Raw genomic sequence first — 23,813 nt, 5'->3', positions numbered from 1 at the left:
AGAGGGAACACGGGGAGAGGCGCAGCTCCTCCAGGACCTCCAGGTGGAGACGCCACATAGGGAGCTGGGGTTCTGAGCCGAGTCTAGGTGGGAGGCAGACACCGTGGAGTTGCTGACATATATTTGCTAGTGGAAGTCACAGGCGTGGATGAGGCCACCCGAGGAGGAAGTCATGGGAAGGGACTGGTCGGCTACTGCCACGTAACAACCACAGATCTCTGTGTCGTAAACCAGGACCAGTGGCTTTCGCTTTGCCACCTGGGGGTCAGCGTGGGGCCAGCCTATGGGGGCTGGGCTCAGCAGGGCAGCCCTGTTGGTCTCAGTCGGGGTTGTTCTTGAGGTTTGGGGGTGCAGTGTGGGGGTGGATCTGGGCTGGCTCAGGGGAAGGCTCGGCTCCACGTGCCCCTCTGTCCCTCTGACCCGCGGGCTGACCCGGGCATGCTTGTCTCATGGCACTGTCGAGGCAGAGCAGTCTGGCAGGAAACCCGAGTCCTCACAGGGCTGAGTGTGGGCACATGGCACTTTATGCCTCATCTTCTGAGCCAAAGCAAGTCACGGGGCCAAACCCTGAGCCAGGAGGCCGGGAGGTGCACAGCCTCGTTTGCAGAGGCCACCAGCCCGCCTTGATTCAGGACCCCAGGGCTCACTGATCAGGGTGCCAGGCTGGGGTACCAGCCCCTGTGAACCGTGTCCTATGAAGGTCCATGGGTCACACACCTTCGGACAAAGCGAGAAGTTGGCAGACCCTCAAGTGCTCAGTCCCGGAGGGACAGGGTAAAAGGGGGCCAAAAACCCCCTGTCAGGAGGAAGGCCAGGACACAGGGTGGTGGCAGACCTGCTGAGACCACATGCTTGCGTCTCCCTACTCTGGGGCTGGGGTGTTCCCTGCTTTGGTGACAGGGTCCCCGTCTGTTGTCCTCTCACCTATGCCCTCTGGGACCGCCTCCCTTCTGCCTGTGCTGGTTGCTCGCACTGGCCTCTTCTGAAGGAGGCATGTGTCCCAGCCCGTTCCTGCCTGTAGAAAGCTGGGGGCCCCAGAGGCCCGTCTGCACTTTGCACACCTCCCTGAGGGTTTTTGCCAACACAGCACCTTTACCTGCCTTGTGGGTTTCCTATTCATCTGAGTCTAATTTGCTCCAGGTCCCAAAAGCCGAGCCCAGAGCTCTGTGCTGGATTATTAGAATTTGGGTCTCTGCCAACTGATGGACAGGGCTTGGGGCATCCAGGAAGCCCAGGCGTGCAGCCTGAGGTGCTTCTGGGCACACCTGGATTCTCCCTGATGTTCTCATGTCACCCCACAGTCTTGACTTGCCACATACTGAGGCCGTGCTCAGCTGTGGAACCTGGAACCGCTTTTGTCCCCCTTCTGCATCCCCATGTGCTGGATGTGATCCTATGTTAGGGCTCAGCTCTCCCATGGCATCTACACTGGGAGTGAGAGCCCCTGGGGTCCTGGGGGACCCTGCCACGTGTTCCCACGTGGAGCCCTTTCCTCTGGGCATCTCCAGGTGGGCACAGGTGTGCCTGTGCATGCATGCACAGGCACACGTGCGCACGTGCGCGCGCGCGCACACACACACACACACACACACACAGTGACTACCCAGCAGGGGGTCAGAAGGGCAGTGGATACTGGGGAGGGGCCAAGGGGAAAGAAGAAGAGGTTGGTGGCAGCAGGGCCTGGGGCAGGCAGGGGCCCCCAACTCCGAGCAGCATGCCAGGGTCCCCACGGTGGGGGAGGCATGCCACACTGAAGGCGGGATGCCCCATGTGCCCGGGTGGCTGCATGGCTGGGGCCATCCCCAGGGAAGCCCGGGGAGCACAGTCCTGGGGCCCTGTTCCTGCCACTCTGGGCGCCTGACCAGGGATGAGACCCCTTGTGCAGAGGGGCCTGCCGGAGGCAAGGCCGCAGCTGACTCCCCTGGAAGTGGGTGCAGAGGGGGTGATCCCAGGGCCCCACAGGCTTGTGAGAGGCTGTGGGCCTGGGTTCTCTGCCCATGACCCACTGTGCTCCACGTCCTGAGCAGAGGGCAGCCTGTGGACCTGGGTGCTGCAGGACGTGGCAGAGCCCGGGACCCCTCGTCCAGGGACCAGGGACAAGTCCCCATCTGGAGTGGGTTGGGTGAGGCCTCAGGAGTGACCTGGATGCCAAGACACGGGAGCCAAACCGGGGACAAGTGGCTTCCGAGGTCCCTCCCATGGCCCCTGGAGCTTCAGGTCCAGCTCCTCTGAGAGACAGAGATGTAAAGAACTCAGGAGAGAGGGAACCAGACAAGCCGCACGCGTCTTCTAACCGGTCTTGGAAGTGACACGCCCTCACTTGGCCATTTGCTGTTCCTTAGACCCAGTGACAAAGTCAGCAGCCCTCCAGGGGAGGGAGGGGGCTGGCCCAGGGTGAGGATCAGGAGGAGGGGACCCTGGGGGCCGTCCTGCTGCTGCCCCACGTGCTGAGCGAGCCCCTCGGACCCGAGTGGGAGCCTAGCAGAGGCCCTGGACGCATGTGTGTCAGAGGGGACCGTGCCTGTGCTTCAGTTCTGTCATCCTCCATGGGAAACTGGGAATAGGTCCAAGGTCCCTGAACATGCCCCGGCCCGTTTGAGTTGCACACTGGGCTTTCCCCACCCCTCTATGTCGTCCTGTGACCTCCTGCAGGGAGATTGGCCCCTTCTCCTGCTCCTTTCTCTGCAGGAGACCCAGGTCCCAGTCTTGACCATGCAACACTGCAGGATTGCTGGGCCCCAGTTTGGGTCTGCAGGAGGCCCAGTGCGTCTGAAGGCCATAAACCCTGCAGGGACAGCCTACCCCCATCCTTCCCCTGCCTCTGTAAGGGACCCAGAGCCGCTCAGGAAACTGCACCCCTGCCAGGAAGGCCGACTTTGGAGCCGCCCTTGGCACTCTCTCCCCAGCCACATGGCCCCCCTGTCCTGCTACCCCGACTTCCCTTCCCCACAGACCCTGTCTCCCGTTTGCGTTTTTACCTAGGGTTCTTTTTTCCATTTACATTTTCATTGCTTTTTATATTTTATCCTTTAAAATGTAAATATAATAAAATTTTGTTTTATAGTTTAATCTGAAAGCTTCTTTAGCACTCTGCACAGTACAGTGTGTGTGGCCGTCAGCAGCGGCCAGGTCAGAGCGCGTCACTCCCCACAGTCAGCCCTGCCGGCCCGCGCCCCCCACCGCCCCTCCTCCAGCCCCAGCAGCCCCCATCTGCCCTCTCTCCTCTCTCTCTCTCTCTCTCTCTCTCTCTCTCTCTCTCTCTCTCTCTCTCTCTCTCGGCTCCTTCCTCCATTCTGGATGTTTCCTGTCAATGGAGTCAAACAACAGGTCTCTTTTGTGTCTGTCTGCATATTTTACATGGGGACTGGTTAATTTCTGTATTTATTGGAAACAGTATTTTTCTTATTGGAAAGGGAAATCCCAGATGAATTAAAGATTAGGATGGACCTTGGGAAGTCTCATGCTGAGTGAAGGGGGCCAGCCCCAAAGGCCACTGTCTTGTGAGTCCCCTTCCGTGGCCCGCCCAGAACGGGATGATCTGCAGTGGTGGAAAGTGGATTCCTGGCCTCCAGGGCCTGGGGTGGGATTGGTGGGCACGGGGGGTCCTTTGAGGGGTCAGGAATGTTCTAGAACAGGAATATGGTGAAGGTTGCCACAGCCCTTCAAATGCACTATTAACATTTACTTGTACATTTAGGAGGGATGAATATTACGGGATGTAAGGGACACCCGCCAACTTGTTAAAATAATCAGAGGTGATCTGGAAGTGGTCTGTCCCTCAGCTGAGGCAAAGCAGGAGAATGTAACCATGGTCCCAAGGGATGGGGCCGGAGCGGAGCTGCAGGGCAGGGTGTGTGGGAGTCCCAGCCCAGGCACCCGACCGTGAACACCCTCTCCTCCCTATGACGAAGCAGACAAAGCAGACGGACCCCGAGGTCTGTGAGGAGACAGCTCTGGCCTTTAGCTGATGAAGGTGGGGGGCGTTGGGCTGGCCCTTGGAGGTCGCAGGTTCTGCCTGGCCCTGCTGCCTGGCGGCCGGTGCTGGGGGCTCCCGGCCCGCTGCTGGGCCCGCAAAAACCTGCGTGCACACGGGGCTCGGTTTCCCGCAGGCACAAAGCGCTGCGTAGTTGCGGGGCTCAAGGTGAGCTGCTGCGGCTCTGAAGACCCAGCAGAGCCCGACGGAGGGGAAGGAGCGCCTGCGGCCTGCAGCAGGAGCGGGGGTGCCCGGCGGAGCGCGCGCCGCTCTGCTCCAGGCACTGGCTGCTGCTTCCCTTGGCTCTCCACGCAAATAAGCTGAAAACCCAGCACGATCTGATTGGCCCGCGGATTATGCAAAGAAGGCAAAAACTCAGCACCCTCTGATTGGTATAAAAAGAGCAGGGCCTGGCCCAAACCCTCAGTCCTTGGCAACGGGGAGGGGCCCTCCCGGCAGCTCCAGCGGGGGCAGTGGGGGGCTCCTGCAAGAAGCCGCCTCTGAGGTCGCCCCTCCGCCTATGCTTCGTGACAGCGCATCGGGCTCCGCTCCCAGCTCCCCGTCAACCTTCTCCTGCCTGACCGGGTCCGTTTCAGGGACGCATCCTGTGCTTCGGCAGAGGCTCGGCCCTTGCAGCTGGGACCCGGCCGCGGTGCACCCTGGGGCTGTGGCCTGCGAGGAGCCACTCATCTCGCCGCTCCTGACCCCGCGCTGCCCAGAGCTGCCGCCCTTGACGCCCACGCCCGTCACCACCACGCCTCCCCTCCTGCCGCGCCACCCTCCGGACCGCCGTCCAGGCTTCCGTGATCACGTGGGGGACCTGGAGGCTCCTGCCGTGGTTCTCAGCCGCCTCTGCTCCTGTTCTCACGTCTCCGGCTCATCTCAGAGCCACCAGAGGGCTGGGGTGGCCCTTGGCTCAGTCAGACTCCCCATGGAGCTGGGAGGGCGGTCAATGTCCAGGAGGGTGCCTGTCTGGGTGGGGGGCACGTGGATGCCGGGCCAGCCACCAACAGTGGCACCCAAAGCCTCATCTGGCCCCTGCCTCCTGCAGTAACAGCTCCGGACTGCACAGCAGCCCCAGGACACCAGGAAACGTCCATCTGCCCGGAGGGGCACCCTGGGGGCAGCTAAAGGAGCAGATGCGAAGGGCAGAAACAGAAGCCTGGGCAGCCCAGATGGACCCGGTCTGTCATCCCGGTCTGAATCCCTGGGGATTTGTTGGTGGGTGGGGTGGGGTGGGAGGGTTGAGACTGTAAGCATAGCAATTTACATTTTTTTGTCTTAAAAGTGTAAACATTACAATGCAAATATATTGCCTTCTGTTTAATACAAATCACATTATTTGATCCTGATTATGCAAAAATCAGAAAACGGTGAAAATCCCAAAGTAGGAGTTAAAGATCCTCTCTGGTTCAGCACCCTCTGTCCAGAGGGCAGCCTTTGTATAAGTATCTGGTATATGTGGGGCGGGGGGTGGGGGGGCCGGTGAGGGGTCACCCACGGGCAATTACAAGTAAGGCCTCGCAAAGGCAGAAAGGGGAAGGGCCAGGAGGGGGCCTTTGAAAGGGCCCAGTGGCTCAGACCTGGGCCCGGGCTGTGCGGCAGGTGGGGAGGTGGGGGGCTGTCGTTCTCAGAGCCCGCGCCTCTGGAAGGTGCAGCCTCAGCCTCACGGAGGGCTCATGGGGAGGTGGGCGGCTGCCCAGCGCAGGCTGAGCCCCTCACCCCTCCGCGGGAGGGGACGGCATGGGAACAGCACGTCGCCCTCCGCCTGCTTCTGTTGGCCAGTTGGAGCAGATCACCGTGTGGTGAGGCTGTGGGCTCTAACTGTACCTACCTCTTGGATATTGAAAACAATGTTTTTTTTCAAAATTGATAAATGATGGCGGAAATCTCCAAATAATGCCATTAAACCTCAACCCTACAGCTATTTCATTATTTATTTGTCCCAATTTCGGGCATTTAGGACATTTTTAAAATTTCACAATTATACGTAAGACAGCACCAATAGTTTTATTCTTACGAATTTATCTGCACCTTGAAAACTTTCACCACAAAGGCCTTTCTGAATGTAACTTCAGGGAGAGGAAATCCCAGAGCAAAAAACCTCTAAAACCGAAATCAGTCAAAGGGAGAAATACAGCTTAAAACCCTTATTGCTTACAAACTGCAGTCTGGGGCCGTCTCTCTCTCCTGCTCTGGCAGAAGCAAACAAGCCCTCCCCCTGACCTTTCAGGTTCAGATCAGCCCTCGGTTGCCGGGTAATTACCCGCTGATATGGAGCTGAACTGCTCTCCACCCCTGAGGAATGCCATTTGATAAGCCAGGAGAGAGATTCTGGAAATATCACAATTTTACCCACATGAATCACAAACAATTCAGTTCCTTAGTGTCACCAGGGCCCCAGAGGGTCACCTTCCCGGGTCACATGGGGAAGGGCAGGTGCTCAGGAGGAAGGGCAGAGGAGGGGGCCTCCCACACAGGCCCACCTGGGACACGTCCAGTCTCCCCCTACGCAGCTGTGTGTGAGCTGGGGGCCTGCTTGGGAGTGGGCCGAGAACCCCAGGCAGCAGTCCAGAGGCCTGGTTCTCCCTGGCTGGGCCGGAGCTGCCAGGAGGCCCACAGGGATTTTCACATGGCTCCCTCCTCACGGCTCGTGACGCCTCCCTCCCTCCTGCCCCTCTTTGTCCTGGACCCTGAGGCCATCAGGACAGTGCACAGGTCATCATCTTGTAGGACAGCTGGGGTTGGTCTGGGCTGGCCGGCCCAGCTGCACCCAGAGGAAGGTGTCCAGTGCCCAGGGAGAAGTGTGGCTAAGAGCTTTGCATGCTCCTGGTGCACCCGCCCACCCCTCCTGGCTGCTGGGGCCCATGCTGGCCGGGCCATCCTGCCAGGATCCCTGTGCTGACCTTACCAGGTCTCCCAGACGCCACTGCCTGGGAGAGGTCTGTCTCCAGTAGCCCTGTTCCCTGGCCTCCACCTTCTGGGATGAGGGCGTGGGGAGCCTGTGAGGAGCTCCCCACCCTGGGGTCAAGGTGAGGAAGGTTGGCCAAGCCTCCCCAGGAGGCCACAGCCACTGCCATCAACCTGGCAGCCCAGACCGGAGGACACGGTCTAGATGGCCCCCAGGCACGTACCTTTGTGTGACATTCACTGTATCATGAGCAGACTGGTATGGTACAAAGGAGTCCAGTGTGCAGGTCAGCCGGGGCCTTGCTCAGGAAGACAGAGCAGGAACACAAACACAGCATGACCTTTCCTGGGAGCAAACACAGGCCTTCTGGCTATCCCGTTGCACCCTGGGGCTCAGGTTAAGTTCAAGGGGTCTGTACGTCCAGCTCAGGAAGAGCGAGTGAGCCCTGGTAGGGAGGCCTGGACCCAACCCGCCTGAGGGAGGAAGCTACAGAGACACCCTGTCGGCTGTGATGTGGCCCCTGCAGGCCGGGCGGTGAGGCCCTTCTTCCCCAGGAGGGGGCAACTGTGCTGGGGGGTCACAGGGCAGGGAGGTGGAAGGACATATCTAGACTCAGGCAGGGCGGGCTGGGAGTCCACTGATGGAACACTCGGGGGTCACCCAGGAGGCAAGGAGGCTCAACGGGGACACCCTGATGCAGATGGGGTGCAGGGCAAAGAACACAATGATGAGTCACATTAGACCTAAAATAAATATTGTTTGGAGTGAGAAAACCCCCTCACACATTAAAAAGCTGATCAAGTATCATTAACACCCCAAACCATAAAATTTGATTAGTTGATACGTGGCATACCTCTAAAAACACCTCTTTTTCCCATGACTTTAGCTGTTACTCAGGATTATCATTTCCTATGAAACTGACGCTCCACTATTTTTTATAAGGAGGATAGAAAGATAGCTCAGAATCCGCTCTAGCACAGGCGGTCAGAGCTCATTTTTTATTGCTGATGGTTGGGATGCACGGGCACCTGACTCTCGGCACGGATGCAGGCTGGAGGTCCAAGATGCTGGTGATGGCAAATTTGGTTTCTGGTGAGGGCCTGGGTCCTGGTTCGGAGACTGTCTCCTTGCTGCGTCCTTCTGTGGCAGCAGGGGCGAGGGTGCACTCGGGGGTCCCCTTATAACAGCGCCAATCCTGTTCTTGGAGGCTCCTCGTGACCTCGACACCACAGAGGCCCCGCCTCCTGCACATCACAGCCAAGGGTCAGGATGCCAGCAGATGATCTGGGGCCACACACATCCAGACTGTAGTGTGTATTGCCTTTACGTTTGATAGATCACTGTTTATAGCTTTTCAGCTCTCAATATTCTGTATTTTTCATATGATTTCCTCTCCAACCCATGAGTTGTTCAGGTACATTTTTTGTTTGGATGTGTCTTTATATAATACCACTCTGTTCTTCATGGATTCTGATTTCATTGCTGTGTAGCCGAAACAAGGGGGGGGCTCTGCTATACTAGTGTGTAAGGTGTTGCCTGGTAGTTGATCGACTTTGCTGATTTACCTTCCTAGTCCTGGTGCTGGTGCCTGGACTGCCCCTCCAGGTTCACCCTTGAGAAGCGCCTGTGGTGGGAGTCGGGAGCGCTCAGCCCTCGCTCCCTTGCGTCTCCCATGTCTCCATTCCACCTTCCTGTTCCATGAGAGCCGCTGGGCCCAACGCAAAGCTGAGGCCAGGTGACGTTCCCCATCGTCTCCAGCAACGAGCACTGCAGGGAGCCTGCCCAGCCGCAGTTCACCGCCCCCTCCCCCGGGGGTGTGCTTGCTCCCTGGTAATTTCACTGCCCCCTGATCCCGGATGACCTGCAGCTCTCTGTGTCATTCTGGGGAGGGTTTCTCTATTTTGCTCATCACTGGTGTGTATGATCTGGGATCTCACGTCTTCAGGAGAATCCCAAGCTCCTCTCTTTTTCTGCACTTGTCTTTGTAACTCCCGTTATCTAAATTGGAACCCACTTCCTATTCTGGCTACTAACTTCTCTTTGTGTGTGCATGTTTGTGCATGTGTGTATGTGTGTGTGTATGTATATATATATGCATATCTGTGTATATGTGTGTGAGTGCGTGTGTGCGTGTGTGTCTGTGTGCACGTGCACTTTCCAGGGCTGCTCACTCTGGGTTACTGCCCTCTGCACCATTTGATCTCTGCGTGTGGCCTGGAGATGTGCAGCCTGTCCCAGTACGTCGGCTGCTCTTTCAGGCCCCTCTGCTCCTCTGACCTGGTGGGTCTCCTTCCCGCAGGGCTGGGTTCTGGGGGTTGGGTCTTTGGGGCCCCGCTGAGTGTTCCTCATTGTGGCCCCCCCGGCAACACGCGCAGTGCGCTGTGTCGTGCTCTCTGTGGCTGGAGCCAGCCTCACGGCTTCACCCTCCTCATCTCAGGCACCTTCCTCATTGTGCTGGGCTCGTGCAGTGCTTGTCACACTGTTCATTATCTGGAAGGAGTTCCTGTACCGATTATTCATTTTTAATCTGATTTTTTCCACTTGACATTTTGTGGCTGACTTGGAACACCGTGAACTAGCTTGTGTTCAGGTGGGGACGCTGGATCAACACACGCTCTCCTCTCTCTGTCACTGTGCCACCACTGTCTGTCCAGAGGCCCTGACGTGGCCTCTACCTCCCTCCCCTGCCTGGGCATCCCTTTTGCTGCCCTATGGAGGGGATCACAGATGGCTGCCACCTCGGGGGAGGGCTAGTCCCCGATCAGCCTTGGAGGCTGCATCCAAGCCCTCATCCTCCTGGACTGAGGCCTCACCTCCAGGCAGGCTGTGCTTCCCTTTCATCCCGTGGGCGTGTGATGTGCACACGTGAGTGTGTGCACGTGCACACATACACCCACACCCCTTCATCTGCCTTGGCTGTCCCTGTTCACGCCTGTGCTATCAGGCTCTGTTTGGGGCTGAGAGGTACCAGTAGGTCCCTCTTTTTGATGCTGGGCTGGAGGTTGAAAAACTGCCCTGGGATGCGGGGGGCACACAGAGACCTCAGCCCATGGTGCTCTGATGCAGCCTGTACCCCTGGCTGCCCGCAAGCATGCAAGACCAGCTGCTGGGGACAGGCGGGCACGGAGTCCGCTGGCACTTTGTGCGGCCCCTCTGTGGCTTCCCTCCAGGACCATTCCTGCAAATCCTTCCTCCTGGGCAGTGGCACTGCCCTGGCGGTCGCTGGGGGCTAGTGGGCGTTGGTCCTCTCTGCTCAGGATAATGGCATTTTATCTGCTCCACTGCAGAACTGGCCCCGGTCTATGGCTGGGAAGGGATAGGTCGATCGTCTGTGCCAAATTCCCCAGAGGACCCTGGCTGGGGGATATAAAGGGCCGTTGTGTCAGGGGCCAGCGCAGCCTCTCTGAGCCCCAGCAACTGACGCCTATTGGTAGCTGTGAGCACAGAGCCCTGGAGATGAGGACCCTGTTCCTGACCGTCAGCCTCAGCCTCATTGCTGCCCTACAGGCCCAGGAGCCCCTGGCCTTGGGGGAGAAAACTTCGGATGTGAGACTCAGATGGGGCAGGAGGGTTGCAGGGGCACGGGGAGAGGCAGAGACACTGGTTGTAGGCCCTGCTTCTGAGGGAACGGTCAGACAGAGCAAAGGGTCTGTGTTAGAGGGTCCCAGGTGCAGAGGGACCTGCTGGGGCGGGGAGCTGGCATCTGGGCAGCTCTGGTGAGGGTGCAGAGCATTTGCTGGGAGGGCGAGGCCTGGGGGTTTGGCTTAAGCCCTGACAGGAGGGAACTCTCCCCAGGTGTCAGGGAAATGGTATATGAAGGCCATGACTTCAGACCAGGACATTCCTTGGAAGAAGCCAGACTCGGTGACCCCCATGACCCTTACGGTCCTGGAGGGGGGTAACCTGGAAGCCACAATCACCATGCTGTGAGTGTCTGCCCACCAGGCGACCTGCAATCTCCTGTGGCCTCCCCTCCCCACACTAGGAGAGCCAGCGTCTGGTGGGGTGGCAGACTGCCCTGTGTCCTTCTGGGCCCTCCTAATATACTCGGCACTGGGCGGCTTTGAGGGGACACCCCATGGAGGGGGCTGCAGGGAGGGGCCCCAGGGGCAGGGGCGTCCCTGGGGGCACCGTGCCCTATAGCTGCTCCAGGTGGGGCGCTGTTGCCAGGCTTGGCATGCTGCCAATGTGGGCACCCAGGCAGTGTCCAGTGGCCTCTGTATTCCAGGATAGATGGTCAGTGCCAGCAGCTAAAACAGTTCCTGGAGAAAACCAGCGAATCTGGCAAATACTTGGCCTGTGAGTCCCGGGGAGCCTCAGCAGGTGGCGCCGTGCACACTCTGGGACGGCGGGTGTGGGGGGCAGCTGGTGCAGCTCTGGGGTGGCCTTTTAACCTGTGAAGCTCCCCTCCTTTCTCACCCCACTAAATGCCACCTCGTATTGGTCAGTGTGCCTTCAGGATATGCACAGCTGATGCCAAGTGTGATGGCTTCGTTCCCAGAAGGGGCTGGCCTGCCTGGGGGGCTCCCGTGGGAGGGCTGTGCCCACATGGGGGCGGGGAGCAGTGGCATCTGGGGTTAGGAGCTGAGCACCCCATGCTCCACCTCCTCGCACCCCACAACCTGAAGCCGCTCTGAGACCCGCAGGTTGTGGATGTGGGGCCCTCCTGGTGTGGGGCCTGCAGCGGGGGGTTCAGCCCAGAAGGGAGGGGGGGCAGGTCAGCTGTGCTGCTGGGGTGCCGGACGGGCTCCGATCCTTCTGGAGGGTCCTGCTTCAGGATGGTGCTGCTGCTCCTCCGCAGACGGGGGCAAGCGTGTGGTGTACATCAGGCCGTCGCGCGTGGAGGGCCACTACATTCTCTACTGTGAGGGCGAGCTCCACGGCAAGCAGGTCCGGATGGCCAAGCTCGTGGGTGAGGCTCTGGCCCCAGCGCCTGCGACCGTCTGCCCAGCCCCACCCTCCCTCACCCTCCCCGGGGAACCCCCCGGCAGTTTCCTTCTCACTGGGATTCCTGAAGAAAGCTCCGCACCACCACCCGGTGATTCCCAGTCTAGGTCTCAGCTGTTGGGGCACAGGAAGAGCAGAGGACACTGTGGCACAGGGAACATGTGTCATGTCTCAAGTGTCATAGGGCCACCCATGTGGCTTGTGGGAGTGGATCCTTGCAATGTCATCCATAGCACCGTGCCTTTGGGGGTGCACTGAGGAGCCCACCTAGGAGGGGCATTCCAGCTTCTGGGGCTTCGTTTGGGGGAGGTGGCTCAAGGGGGCGTCCTCAGTGCCACCCCAGCCTGAAGACAGGCCCCCGAGAGGGTCTCCTGCGAGAACAGCCCCCAGCGGGGGCCCAGGTCCTGGGAGGGGATCTGCCTGTGCAGCCGGGAGGGGTCTGCGGCCTGTCCTGCCCAGAGAGAAGCCAGGGGCTCGGCCCCCGGCCATGCTGCACAGGCTGCGCGCCAGATGCTCACAGCTGCCCGGCTCTCCCTCCAGCCGAGGGGCCTCCGGGTCCACACCCCACGGGCGCCAGCGCCTGCCCAGGCTTGGAGATGCCAGCAGTCCTCGGTTCTGCCTCTCACCCTGTGTCTCTCGGCTCCACCCACAGGAAGAGACCCAGAGAACAACCAGGAGGCCTTGCAGGATTTTAAGGAGATCGCAAGAGCTGGGGGATTGGCCTTAGAGATCTTCATCCCCCACCAAAGTGGTAGGAGGGCCTTGCCTGGTTCTGCCCCGCGCCCCCACACTGGCACAGCCAGCAGAGTGGCATCTTGCGAGAACAACCACATCTGACTTTGTCACTGTGCTTCTGGGATCGTGTGAAACAGTCAATGAACAGGGCCTGGGGCCCCAACTGGAACCTTGGGGTTTACTGAATCCCGTGTGTTTCCTTTTCTGCAGAAACCTGCCCTCCTTGAAGAGGTTAGGGTAAGTGAACAGCTGTAGAGGCACAGGACGAAGTAAGTCTCGGGATCAGTGGGGCTTCGGAAGGCCGTACGGTCCCCCGCCCTCACCCCACCCGGGCAGGAGGCCCCACCAGGCAGGTGGGGTTTCTGCTCCTGGAGTCACTGGCACACAGTGTCTCCTTAGCTTAGGTCTAGGAGTGTAAGTCCCCACGAAGTCAGGAAGCCCACTTTGGATGAGCGATCTGTGGGCTCAGTGTGAGTGGGGAGCGTCTCCACCCGGCTTCCAGAGTGCTTGCCGGCAGGCATGAAGCCCCCCGTCACCCAGAACAGTCGTGGTGACTCTTTACCCAGTGAGTTGCTTCAGAGTCAGGAACACAGCGGCCACGGGCGGATGCTTCAGATCTCTGGGGTCTGTCCCCCTGCGGATCCTTCTGGAAACTGGAGTTTGAGTTTCAGCAGCTCATCCACGGTCACCTGCCCAGGTGCTCATAGAGCCGTCCACTGGCCTGGAGCCGCCTGCCGCACCTCTGCAAGTGGGCTTGGAGCCTGTGGGCAGCGCAGAGGTCCCCTTCTGTCTGCTTAGAAGTTCCCAGAGTGCACACCTGCACCCCCACTGCGGCCCCCTGCCCTCCAACTGCAGCCTCACTGACCCCTCCTCCCCAGGACGGGGCACCATGGCCCCCCAGCAGCCCTGGAAGCCCCATGGGGACCCTCTGTCCTGCAGGACGTGGAAGGAGCCTGGGCCCGTGCACCCCTCTCGCCCTCCACCCCCTCTCCTGGCTCCTCATAAAGAGCTTCAGCATCCCTGCTGCCTCTGTGTGTCTGTGGGGCCCTCAGGTGGGCTGGGAATGGGGAGCCACTGGGCAAGCCGGGGCAGGGAAGAGGGGGGAACTCAGGGGTGCCCTGGCTCTCCGTGTGAGTGTGGCAAATGGTGGGAGGGGGAGCCCAGCCCAGCCTCCCTGGAGACAGTGGGTGTGTGGGCTCCCCCTGTGCAGGTCAAGGCCCACAGTCGCTGGTGGGGAGCAGCCAGCATTCCGGGGTTCTCCTGGACACAGCAGAGCCCAAATGCAGAGTGCTGGGGCTTGGGCAGGCAACCCTGGGCGGGGGTCCCAGCAGCAGCACCAGCGCCCCCCTGGGGCTGGGGGCCAGGCCGTCCCAGGCCTCACCAGCCTCGGCTTCACATGTTCTGTAGAGACAGTGCTGACCCTGCAAAGAGGCCAGACCCTCCAGCCAGGCACCTGCGGGGGTCCTGGTGGCTGCCTGAGCCTCGGGACTCCAGGGCCCTGCCCCGTTTGTCTGCCTCACTCTGATCTACCCCTCAGTGGGCCATGTCATGGCATGGCTGCCCCCAGGGGGCTGTGCAGGGCGAGGCTGCAGGCTGGCGGGGGCCTGGGCCCAGGGTCCCTTGTGGCTGCAGGCTAAGACTCAGGGTGGGGGTGCTGAGGTCTGACAGGGGACCATCCTGGGCATATCGAGCCCCAGGCCTCTGGAGAAACAGGTCCAAGCTGGGGGTCCCCACGCCCACTTCCTGGGCCTCTATGCAGCCTCTCCTTGGGGTTCATCTTCCTGGGGAGGGGGCAGCAGAGGCCCTGAGGGAGACGCTTCCTCTGTGGGGAGCCCAGCCCAGCACCTGCCCAGCACCATCCACTCCCCACACTGGCCCTGCCTGGAGGTGTCCAGGTGCCAGGCCTGTGCTGGGCAGTGGATGTGGGGTGGGGGCGCTGCACCCGGATGGCCCCGGTGTCCTGGGAGGTTGGTCATGCACGAGGTGGGGCAGAATCAGCAGGATCTTAACAGAGTCCTGCAAACCTCATTTCCGAGGGGGTGACCCGGAGGCCTGGAAATGGCAGATGGTCCAGGGGCAGCTCTGTCCTCCCTGACGCCAGACCACTGCATTGGCCTCTACCCTGACCTGGTTGTGGGCTGGAGACCCAGGACTGGCCCTAAAACAAAACCAGCCCCCATGGGCCCGGGTCAGAGGGGCCGGCCGTGGTGCCCCGAGCAGCGTGTGGACACGCAGAGGGTGGGAAGTGAGCCGTGGGGCCGCCCCGTGGAGGCCGTCTTCCTGCAGACCCGTCGGCCCTCCTGCTCCTGGGCTTGGTCCTCATTCTTGGCTCTGCTGGGTCCCCTGGGAAGCGGCCACTGAGAAGGCGGGGTCGGGGGGAGGGAGCCGAATGGGGCCACCGACCCGCAGAGGAGCCTGGCTGGCCTGGAGGGGCAGAGAGCCCGGCCCGGCACCTCCTCCCCAAGCCGCCGAGCCCCATCCCGGGGTACAGCCTCTGGGGGCCCCGGCCAGCTCAGGGGTGGCTCTCACCTGGAGGGGCTCTGAGCGGAGGCCCGCGTGGATGCCCACCCCCCCGTCACATCTTGTGCACACAGGAGCCTGGCTGGCCGGGATGGGTGGACAGCCTGGCCCAGCACCTCCTCCCATGACCCTCTCTTGGCCATGACCCTAACATGCTCATCGGTTTTGGGGATTAGGAGCTGGACATCTTGGGTGGAGGGGGAATTATTCTGCTTCTCCCTTGAAATAAAATGAATTTCTAGAAAATAGAAATGGAAAAAGGCTGCTCGTTACCAGCCCGCTTTCCTTGTGCTACGAGGCCTGTCAGACATGAGTCACGGCCGACTGCTGCCAGGTTCCCGGGAGCTGCCCTTTCCCGGCCGGGAGGGACCCCAGGAGCCACGTTTCCCTGCTGGCTCTCAGCCAGAGGGGCTGCTGGGTGACATGCTTCCTCCAGATAAGGCTTCTCAGAAGGAATCAAACCCGACTGCAGTGACGGCTAATTACACAAGGTCAAGAATGTCCATCCGGGGATCCGAACAAAACGAGTTACTCATCCCCTGCACTGCAAAACGGGGGCCTTCCTGAGGGCGACAGCGAGTGGGACCCGTCTCAGGGCGGCCAGAGCGGGGACAAATGGGCGGCTGGGACACAAGGAGCTGAAGCCGCACCCCGGGCCGAGCCGCTGCCCCCCTGACAGCCGCGCTCAGCCTGCGCTCAGGCCGCAAGCCGAGAAGCCCCAGCTCACGCCTGCCCAGCCTCGCGAGGTGAGAGCCTTTGGGAGGGACGGCCGCGGCACCCCTGGTTCCCACGTCAGCTCCTGGACTGGGTGGGGGTCTCAGTCCTGTCCTGCCCAGCCCCAGGCGGACTTGGGCCAGAGTCCCCTCTGTGTCTTCTGTGCTGTGTCCAGGCAGAGGAGGGGGCAGGGGGGCCAGGCAAGCTCCCTCCCAGCTGATGCGTGAGGAGGCCCGTGCCCCACCCCCAGCTTGTAGGACTCTGGTACATAAAGCACTGGGCAGGGCACATGCTGCTCCCCAAGGAGAAGAGGGGCCACGGGCTGCCTCCCTTCAGTTCCATGATAAACAGTTTCGGCAAGCTGGAAATCAGGGGGAACCTCACATAAGCACGTCCTGGGGGCCTCGGTGCTGCCTCCAGCCCTGACCCACGGGTGGGAAGCGGGCTGTGCAGCTGTCAGGTCTCACGCCAGCTCTGTGCTGAGCGGCACTCCTTCTGCAGCATTGCTAGCTCTCCAAGGCCTCACTGCCACAACGTCCATGGTAACAGTGCCGACACCAGCCCGATGCCAGGTGAGCGCAGGACACAAGCACCCATCCGGGCTGGGCAAGCTTCTCAGACTGGCTTCAGCAGCACTTCCTGAAGCAGGCCCTGCTCAGAAGAGGGGCTGCAGACCCAGGAGGCCCCAACAATACCAGAGAGAGGGAAGTAGGACAGCCGGACCCCGACTGGCCGAGATGCAGAGGGGGGTGGGCTGTCCAAGCTTTGGGTCATCTGGACCTGGCCTCAGAGGAGGCACTGGGAAGGGGGCAGAGGCCGAGGGGTCCTGCCTGAGCCCTCTGGCCACCCTGTGAGGCCTGGACATGCAAGGTGCCACTGCCCCCCTGCTGCAGGCAGCTTGTCTGCATGGACCTCTCCTGACCCCCAGGCTGACAGTGTGTGGGGGCTGGGGGACCACGCAGGAACAAGACGGTAGCAGGGCCCTCACGGTCTTCGAGGAGCATAGTCGACAGAGTATGTGGCCACGTGCAGCCCAAGGGTGCTCACACTGGGGACAGGGGTGTGAGGGGCGGGTCTGCAGTGTGGTGGCGCCCTAGGGCAGGATAGACGGCCACCTGCGGGCACAATGTCCACTTCGTGCATGGAGCTCTCTGGCCACTGGCTGGCCCACTCCCCAGGACACAGCTGTCCTCTGTGCTGGCTCTGAGCTGTCACTGTCCAGAGCCCAACCCAGGAAGTGTTCTGGCCACTGGCTGGCCCACCCCCCAGGACCCAGCTGTCCTCTGTGCTGGCTCTGAGCTGTCATTGTCCAGAGCCCAACCCAGGAAGTGTTCCTGATTCTGGTGGCCAACCAACCAGGAACTTGCACCCCAGCCCCTTCCCTCTGGCCCTACCAGGAAGGGTCCGGGCCCCAGGGAGACAGAGGACCTTCCTGTTCTGACTCAGAAGGAAGTCAGCGACTGTCCCAGAAAGAGGGCCTCATGCTGTCCTGGAAGATAACGTCCTCCTGTTCCTGAAGATGAGCCTCAGGCAATTCGGGGAACCACGTGGTGGGGGTCCCAGCGGCGCTGGCTCGCGGGCCCCGCCAGCCCTCCTCCTCTATAAGGCCGAGCCCCCACCTGCCTCCTCACTCTCCTGAGCTCAGAAGGGCAACTGCAGCTGCAGCCATGACGTGCCTCCTGCTCGTCCTGGGCATGGCTCTCCTGTGTGGCATGCGGGCCACCGACGTCACCCAGACCATGGGGAGCCTGGACCTAACAAAGGTGTGGTGTGGCTGGGTCAGGGTGGTCTGAGAGAGGGCAGGGAAGCCTGGACCTCAGAACCTAAAGGGAAGGCAAAGTGAGGCCTTCATGTGGGGGACACCTTTGTCCCCCCAAAGGTTGGAGGGACTTGTCCAGCTCCAGCCACCTCAACTCCAAATACCCTGGTTCTCTCAGTCCTGGGAGTTGCCTACCCAGCTGCACCCTGAATGGGAGCCGCCTTAGGACAGGCTGGGGTTCAGAGGCACCTGTACCAAGTCCACGAGAACACCTCCAGGACTGGCACAGCACGGGTGTCCTGGATTCTGGCACAGCACACGCCATACACCATCTGAGAAACCCGGGTGACAGGAGACCCTGCCTGCCTGGATGGGGCAGGCGGAGCGTCCTCTGTGGGCCTGGACCCCCTCCCGCCCCCAAGTGCAGCTGAAGGCTCCCCTCCCCCCCAGGTGGCCGGGACCTGGCACTCCATGGCCATGGCGGCCAGCGACATCTCCCTCCTGGACTCTGCCAGCAGCCCCCTGAGAATGTACATCCAGGAGCTGAGACCCACCCCCGAGGACAACCTGGAGATCATCACGAGCCAACAGTGGGTGTGCCGAGGGCCCCCCACGAGGGCCTGGCTCCAGGGCAGGCGGGGCAGGGCTCCCGAGGGGGCCCTGTAGGCAGGCACTGTGCCCCAGGTGTGGAGAGGGGGCTCAGAGGTTCCCAGTCTTCTTAGAGGCCCCTCCCAGGGCTCTGGGCCCACTGGGTGACCCCACAGCACAGCCCCGGGGCCAGTGTGTGGAGAGGCCTAGAGGCCTGAGTGGGGGCGGGTGGTCAGCTGCAGGCTGGGGCCCTTGGTGGCCCCTGGAGTGGGGGCCTAGGGCCAAGGAGTCCTGAGGGCATCTGTGATGACATACTTGGAAGCGCAGTGACCAGGTGCCACGTAGGCAGGGTCAGTTTTGAGCTGCCACACGCCCTCAGCCACCAGCCAGCTTGCCTGCCAGGTTTCCTGGCGGGTCTGTCTGCCCTATTGTCAGCTGGCCCGAGTCACGTGCTCAGGGCCTCAAGAGCAGCCTACATCCAGGCCAGCACCTGTGACATTGCTCCTGGCCGGCCAAGGCCAGCTGGGCTGAGTTCCCGGGTCCTGTGGACACTCCCCAGAGCCCCGCTCCGGGCCCATGAGCCACCCCGGCACTCTGGCTTTCCAGGGAGAACCACCTGTGTGTGCGGAGGAGCATCACGGCCCGGAGGACCGAGGACCCGGCTGTGTTCGCGGTGGCCTGTGAGTGCCCCGCCCCATGCCTGCGGGCCGCCTGGCCAGCTCCCCTCCCCCTCGCGGCCCCAGCAGGGAGCTATCCCCTGCTTGACTCCCACCCCTATGGTGCGGTGGCTGGTGAGGCCTCAGGGTCCCCACTCCCCCGGGCTCCCCTCCGGCCTGGCTCCCGCACTCCCTCCCAGGACAGGAAGAGAGTGGGCCAGCATCGCCCACCGGGACGCCCAGGCTGCCAGGCAGGCGTGGGTTGGCGGAGGGTCATGCTCCTTGGACAGGCCCGTGGCAACGTCCCTGCTCAGGGACCGGTGGCTGGAGTGTCCTCAAGAACACACACGAACCAGACCTGGGAGAAGGCCCCCTGGGAACAGCGGGAGCGTCCTGGCCCCAGACCTCCCATGCCCTGCCCTCAGACTGGCTTCAGCAGCACTGCCCTGGGCCTGGCAGTCTCCGTCCTGCCTTTGGCCTCATCTGGGACAGTCCCCTGGGCCTGTCCCCCAGGTGCCAGCCCTCGCCTCCCTCCGGGGCCCACCTGCCCCTCCTGCCTCCGTTCTGGCCACACCCTTTCCTCTAACAGGCGGTGGCTGTGGGGGGCCCAGTCTCTACCCCAGAACCAGCCCAGGCGGCCACCCAGCCCCACCCCGCGCCCCCTGCTGCTTCCCTGGGAGTTCGCCTGCAGGAATCCCGTCTACCTGACAAGCTGGCGGGAGCCTCCCGAGCCAGGCCGTGCCCTGCGGGGAGCTGCCTGACTGCCCCCCATCACCCTGGTCCAAATGCAGCCAGGCTGCGGCCCCACAGCTTCAGCATGTGCACACGTCCCCGTCCCCAGCTTTGAAGAGCAGAGGCGTCACTACCCTGCCCCTGCAAACCGTCCTGCTCTTTGACGCTCTTTGAGGCTCCAGCGGGCTCCAGTCCCCAGTTACCCCGCCTGCTCCCTGGGCCTGGGCACTGCTGTGGGGTCACCTGGGATTTAGGGCCCGAGCATGTGGACAAATAACTGAATGAATTCTGCCACGTCCAGGATGTGGGGGTGTAGGGTGGGGCCAAGTGTGGGTGGGGCTGGTCTCCCCAGGAGTGCTGCCCGGGCTCCCCCCGGGGGGCCATGAGCCAGTGCTGCTGGAGGCAGCCCCAAAGGCAAGTGACATGTTATGCAGAGGTGGCCTGGCTGTGGGGGAGGCTGGGAGGGGCCCTCAGCTAAGCCCAGCTCTCTGTTTCGGCCCGTTTCCCAGATGAGGGGGAAAGAAAGATTTCCGTGCTGGACACAGATTACACGGACTACATGTTCTTCTGCATGGACGCCACGGAGCCCACGGCAGAGCAAGGCACGGTGTGCCAGTACCTGGGTGCGTAGCTGAGCCCCCTGCAGGGCTGTGTGCGGCAGGGCGCCCCTTGGTCACAAGGAGCACCGGGGGCTTCCCTGGGTGGTGGGAGGGTGGGGACGGCCTGCCTTGCCAGCTGTTGTGAGCCACCTTAGCAAAGGTCATAGGGCGCGGCCTCGGGCGCCAGGGGTGTTCTGATGTGGTGACCGGGGACAGGCCAGGAGCGAAGTGGAGGACAAGGGGGTTTGCCTCCACGCAGAGGGGCCACACTCGCCAGTGAGGAGAACTGGTCAGCACTGACCCAACCATCTTGGAGGCTTTCCATGACTTCAAAATCATTTCAGATAAGAGAGCACCTTTAAAGGGTGATATTCTGATGGCAGTTAATGTACTGGCTCCGTGTCCGTTCTCAGGTGCCCCCAGGGCTGCAGAGTGCCCAGGGCCCGGGGCGGGGGCCCACTCCCTGGTTCATAGAGCAGCTGGGGGGACAGGGGTGGGGGTGGGTTTGCCTTTCTGCGTAGACCTCTCCAGGGGCCAAGCAGGGGCCCCAGCCTGCAGCTGGTCAGGAGAGGAGGGGCAGGGACCCCCAGGGGGCGCTGAGCCCCGACACCACCCCGGAAGCTGGGCCAGGCCAAGCTCTGCCGGCCTCAGGACTCTGTCATGTCCTTCCGGTGCTGGCTCACCGGGCAGGGTCCTTGGGTCCCCGAGCCCTCAGCCCAAGGACGGACCCATTGCGCCCACAGCCAGGACCCTGAAGGTGGACAACAAGGTCATGGAGAAGTTCCACAGAACCTTCCAGACCCTGCCTGTGCACATGCGCATCATCCTGGACCTGACCCAGGGCAGAGGTGAGCTCTGGCCCCCGAGGCCCCTCCTCGCGGGGGCCCCTCCTCAGCCTGGGGAGAAGCAGCGGCTACCAGAACGGGTGCTGTGGGATACAGGCAGCATCTCACCTCATTTGCGGTCCCAATTTTCCCAGGAGGCGGGTGGAGGGCTGCAGAGCCCCTGGGGGCTCCCTCCCGACCCTGGGCCAGGGGCAGCGGTGGCCACCTTGTGACTCTTCCTCCCCTTTTCCCCCCACAGAGCAGTGCCGCGTCTAGGTGAGCACCTGCCCATTCATCTCCAGAATAATGTACCAGCCCTGCCCGCATCCCGGGTGCGGGGTGGGGGGGCGGCTCCTCGGGACCCCAGACTCTCCTCTGTCCAGTCCCTGGGTCCCTCCAGGCGACTGCAGGAGCGGCTGGCCCCGTACCCACCCTCTCGAGTGGTCTCTGGGGGTGTTGTCCCTGTGTCCTGGCCACACACACATGCTGATGTCCCCACCACTCCTTCTGCCAGGGCGTGGATGGACGCAGAGGCTGAGGAACGGCTGGCAGGGGGTGACACCACTCAGACAAGGAGGGAGTCAGGGGCTGCCCTCGGGCTGCCCAGGGAGGGGCTGGCGAGGGTCCAACAGGCTCCTCAGAAATCACAGGGGAGCTCCGTCCACTACAGGGCCCGGGAGCCTTGGTCCTCTGCAGAGAGACGACGTCACCCCCTGCCTCCCCGTCAGAACAATCAGGAGGGACTGAGGCCGAGGGGGCTGCAGGACGGGGCTCCACCTGGGGACCAGGCACCTCCAGGCCCCAGCCCGGGGTCTCCTGCTCTGAGCGGTTCCTCCTTCAGCAATAAAGAAGTGACCCTGTGCAGACTCCGCCTGCGTCTTTCCTGGCCGATGGGTGTGGGATGGAGCCCGAGGGGGCGGCGCAGCGGGGGATGACAAGAGTGGGAAGGTGGTGCGGAGCTCCAGACACAGCCCTGAGCGTGGCGCCCCTGGGTGTGGGGCGGTGGACAGTCTTCCGTCCCCATTGCTCTGTCATCATGGAGTGTGGGGACCTTACTGCTGGTAGGCCATCACACCCAGACAGTCACTTTTCACTTATGTCCCATGAAAAAGAAATGTCTCAGAGGATTTTAGCTCCTCCTGCCCTCCCTGGAGGTGGGGGCGTCGGAGCTCCAGGGCAGGGAGAGGGTGCAGCCTGTGCACGGGTGGACAGGGCCACAGAGCCTGGCACCCCAGCACAGGGCAGGCCCACCCGCGCCCGGCCCCCACCTGCTCCCAGCATTTCCACTCCCCGTCCCTCCTTGGTGGGAACACGACGGATCCCTCCACTCCCCAAGCCCCTGGGCGGGCAGCCGGCAGCCTGGTCCTGTTGGGTGGGAGGCAGAGCTGCATGTGGCCCAGGCTCCCCTGGATCCTCACCCCCACTCTGAACCTGACACCTGCCCCTCCAAAGGGACAGAGCCGGGTCCCCCCTCCAGGGACACAGGGTGGATGGGAGGGAGTAGTGGGCCTTCCTGTAAGGGCTCAGGGTGCGCGGAGGGGGCCCAGGCTGCCCTCCCTACTGTCATGGCCCGCGTGCTGGCCGGGTGGGCAGTGGGGTGGATGAGGGCCAAGGCGGCTGCTGGCGTCCGGGACGAGCCCTGCCCTGTGTCTGTCCTGGGAAGCGCAGATGGTGGGAGGAATGGCCCGGAGGGAGCTGCCCTGTGATAAACACACCGGTGCTGCCCAGGCCCACTGGCACACCGCCTCTCCAGCCTGCAGTCGCTGTCCCGCCACCCCGCCACCGTCACCCACTGGGCCTCAGGTCTGCCCAGCGAGACCCCTGTGCTTCCTGTTTGCAGGCCGCTTCCCGCCACCACTGCTGGCTGGGAACAAGCAAAGCCAGAGAGGCTGAGTTTGAGCCCCAGAAAGCTCCCTGAAAAGACCCCGGGGAGGTGGGCCTCCACCCCAGCAGGAGGGTCACCTGCCCTGCTCCTCCCTGATCAGCACACTCATCCTCCCCAAAATAACACAAACTGCAGCAAAAGGCGAATCCGACCCGAGGGAAGAGGACAGACCGGCCAGGGGCCTTGGGGTCGGAGGGGCAGCACCGTGGCAGCCCCCTTCGGGAGGCCCGCGCGACCAGGCCGCGCGTTTCCTGACACTGGTCTGGCAACAGGAGGCAGCCCAGGGGCTCCTTCCCGTCCTGGATCTGATGGGTGTCCCTCGACGGCACCGGGGGAGCCCAAAGCCCCAAGGGTCCCTCTAACGATAAGTTGCCAAAGGGTGCGCTCCCCTTCCCAAGCAGGCGGGCCAGGGACGCCGCCCCCATCGCCCCAGAGCTTGGCCTCTGCCTGGGAGACCCCGCCTGCCCCGAGGCGCGCCCGCAGGGACCACGGAGCCCCCGCAGCCACACACACCAGGCAGGCAGCAGCGCCCCCACAGAGGCCTGACCATCAGACCATCACTGGAACCACAGTTCCCAGAAGTAGGCCAGGACCCGGGTGCTGAACTCAACAGGGAGACTGCCTGCCACACAAAATACTTAAATAGCACCAGAGTCTCCTAACATGACAGGCAAAATGACCAGGAAACGGTAAGACATCACCTGTCAGACCACAACCAAGAGAGTCAAGACTTTAAATGAGAAAAGGCAAAGCCTGGAGGAATCCAACACTGGAATTATCTGACAAGGCTGTTAGAGCAACTATGATAAAAATGTGACTGTGGACCCACTTGAAACAAATGAAAACAGAAAATCTTGGCAAAGAAATACAAGTTATGGAAAAAAGCCAAATGGGAGTCCTAGAACTAAAAGCGCAGTAAGAGCAATGGGTCCCCTGGATGGGCTCGGTGGCAGAGCAGGACGACAAGTCC

General features: G+C 62.0%; 3 protein-coding genes across 5 annotated transcripts; all 3 read left to right on the top strand.

The window, feature by feature from the left end:
• Nucleotides 1-3,395: 3,395 nt before the first annotated feature.
• Nucleotides 3,396-5,371, top strand: LOC118920547 (uncharacterized). Its single transcript, XM_036901569.2, has 2 exons — nt 3,396-4,921; nt 5,025-5,371. The coding sequence occupies exons 1-2, from the start codon at nt 4,494-4,496 to the stop codon at nt 5,227-5,229; spliced, it is 633 nt and encodes a 210-aa protein (XP_036757464.2). The 5' UTR covers nt 3,396-4,493; the 3' UTR covers nt 5,230-5,371.
• Nucleotides 5,372-10,270: 4,899 nt separating this feature from the next.
• On the top strand, nt 10,271-13,585 carry LOC118920546 (major allergen Can f 1). The gene is made up of 7 exons (XM_036901565.2): nt 10,271-10,430; nt 10,680-10,810; nt 11,113-11,183; nt 11,686-11,796; nt 12,484-12,582; nt 12,777-12,803; nt 13,445-13,585. Exons 1-6 carry the CDS (start codon nt 10,341-10,343, stop codon nt 12,791-12,793), a joined length of 519 nt encoding a protein of 172 aa, XP_036757460.1. The 5' UTR covers nt 10,271-10,340; the 3' UTR covers nt 12,794-12,803; nt 13,445-13,585.
• Nucleotides 13,586-17,305: 3,720 nt separating this feature from the next.
• On the top strand, nt 17,306-21,818 carry LOC130683070 (beta-lactoglobulin-2-like). Of its 3 annotated transcripts, XM_057499255.1 has the most exons (7): nt 17,306-17,563; nt 18,010-18,149; nt 18,754-18,827; nt 20,045-20,158; nt 20,878-20,982; nt 21,218-21,234; nt 21,629-21,818. In XM_057499255.1, the coding sequence occupies exons 1-6, from the start codon at nt 17,468-17,470 to the stop codon at nt 21,232-21,234; spliced, it is 546 nt and encodes a 181-aa protein (XP_057355238.1). In that variant the 5' UTR covers nt 17,306-17,467; the 3' UTR covers nt 21,629-21,818. The 3 variants fall into 3 exon arrangements, with proteins under 3 accessions (XP_057355238.1, XP_057355237.1, XP_057355239.1); XM_057499254.1 differs by lacking the exon at nt 21,218-21,234; XM_057499256.1 differs by lacking the exons at nt 20,878-20,982; nt 21,218-21,234; nt 21,629-21,818 and adding an exon at nt 20,394-20,611.
• Nucleotides 21,819-23,813: the final 1,995 nt, after the last annotated feature.

This window comes from Manis pentadactyla, chromosome 3 (assembly GCF_030020395.1).
Source record: "Manis pentadactyla isolate mManPen7 chromosome 3, mManPen7.hap1, whole genome shotgun sequence".
Lineage (NCBI taxonomy): Eukaryota > Metazoa > Chordata > Mammalia > Pholidota > Manidae > Manis > Manis pentadactyla.
The sequence above is the reverse complement of the archived record's forward strand: the minus strand, read 5'-3'. Positions and strand labels throughout refer to the sequence as shown.

What these genes read in the sequence shown, in the direction of transcription:
- LOC118920547 (XM_036901569.2), top strand. Translation starts at nt 4,494, where the DNA reads ATGCTTCGTGACAGCGCATCGGGCTCCGCTCCCAGCTCCCCGTCAACC. An exon ending in CCCATGGAGCTGGGAGGGCG is followed by an intron (nt 4,922 to 5,024) that starts GTCAATGTCCAG and finishes TGCCTCCTGCAG; the next exon opens with TAACAGCTCCGGACTGCACA.
- LOC118920546 (XM_036901565.2), top strand. Translation starts at nt 10,341, where the DNA reads ATGAGGACCCTGTTCCTGACCGTCAGCCTCAGCCTCATTGCTGCCCTA. An exon ending in GAAGCCACAATCACCATGCT is followed by an intron (nt 10,811 to 11,112) that starts GTGAGTGTCTGC and finishes TCTGTATTCCAG; the next exon opens with GATAGATGGTCAGTGCCAGC. An exon ending in CCGGATGGCCAAGCTCGTGG is followed by an intron (nt 11,797 to 12,483) that starts GTGAGGCTCTGG and finishes CTCCACCCACAG; the next exon opens with GAAGAGACCCAGAGAACAAC.
- LOC130683070 (XM_057499254.1), top strand. Translation starts at nt 17,468, where the DNA reads ATGACGTGCCTCCTGCTCGTCCTGGGCATGGCTCTCCTGTGTGGCATG. An exon ending in GGAGCCTGGACCTAACAAAG is followed by an intron (nt 17,564 to 18,009) that starts GTGTGGTGTGGC and finishes CCTCCCCCCCAG; the next exon opens with GTGGCCGGGACCTGGCACTC. An exon ending in GAGATCATCACGAGCCAACA is followed by an intron (nt 18,150 to 18,753) that starts GTGGGTGTGCCG and finishes CTGGCTTTCCAG; the next exon opens with GGAGAACCACCTGTGTGTGC.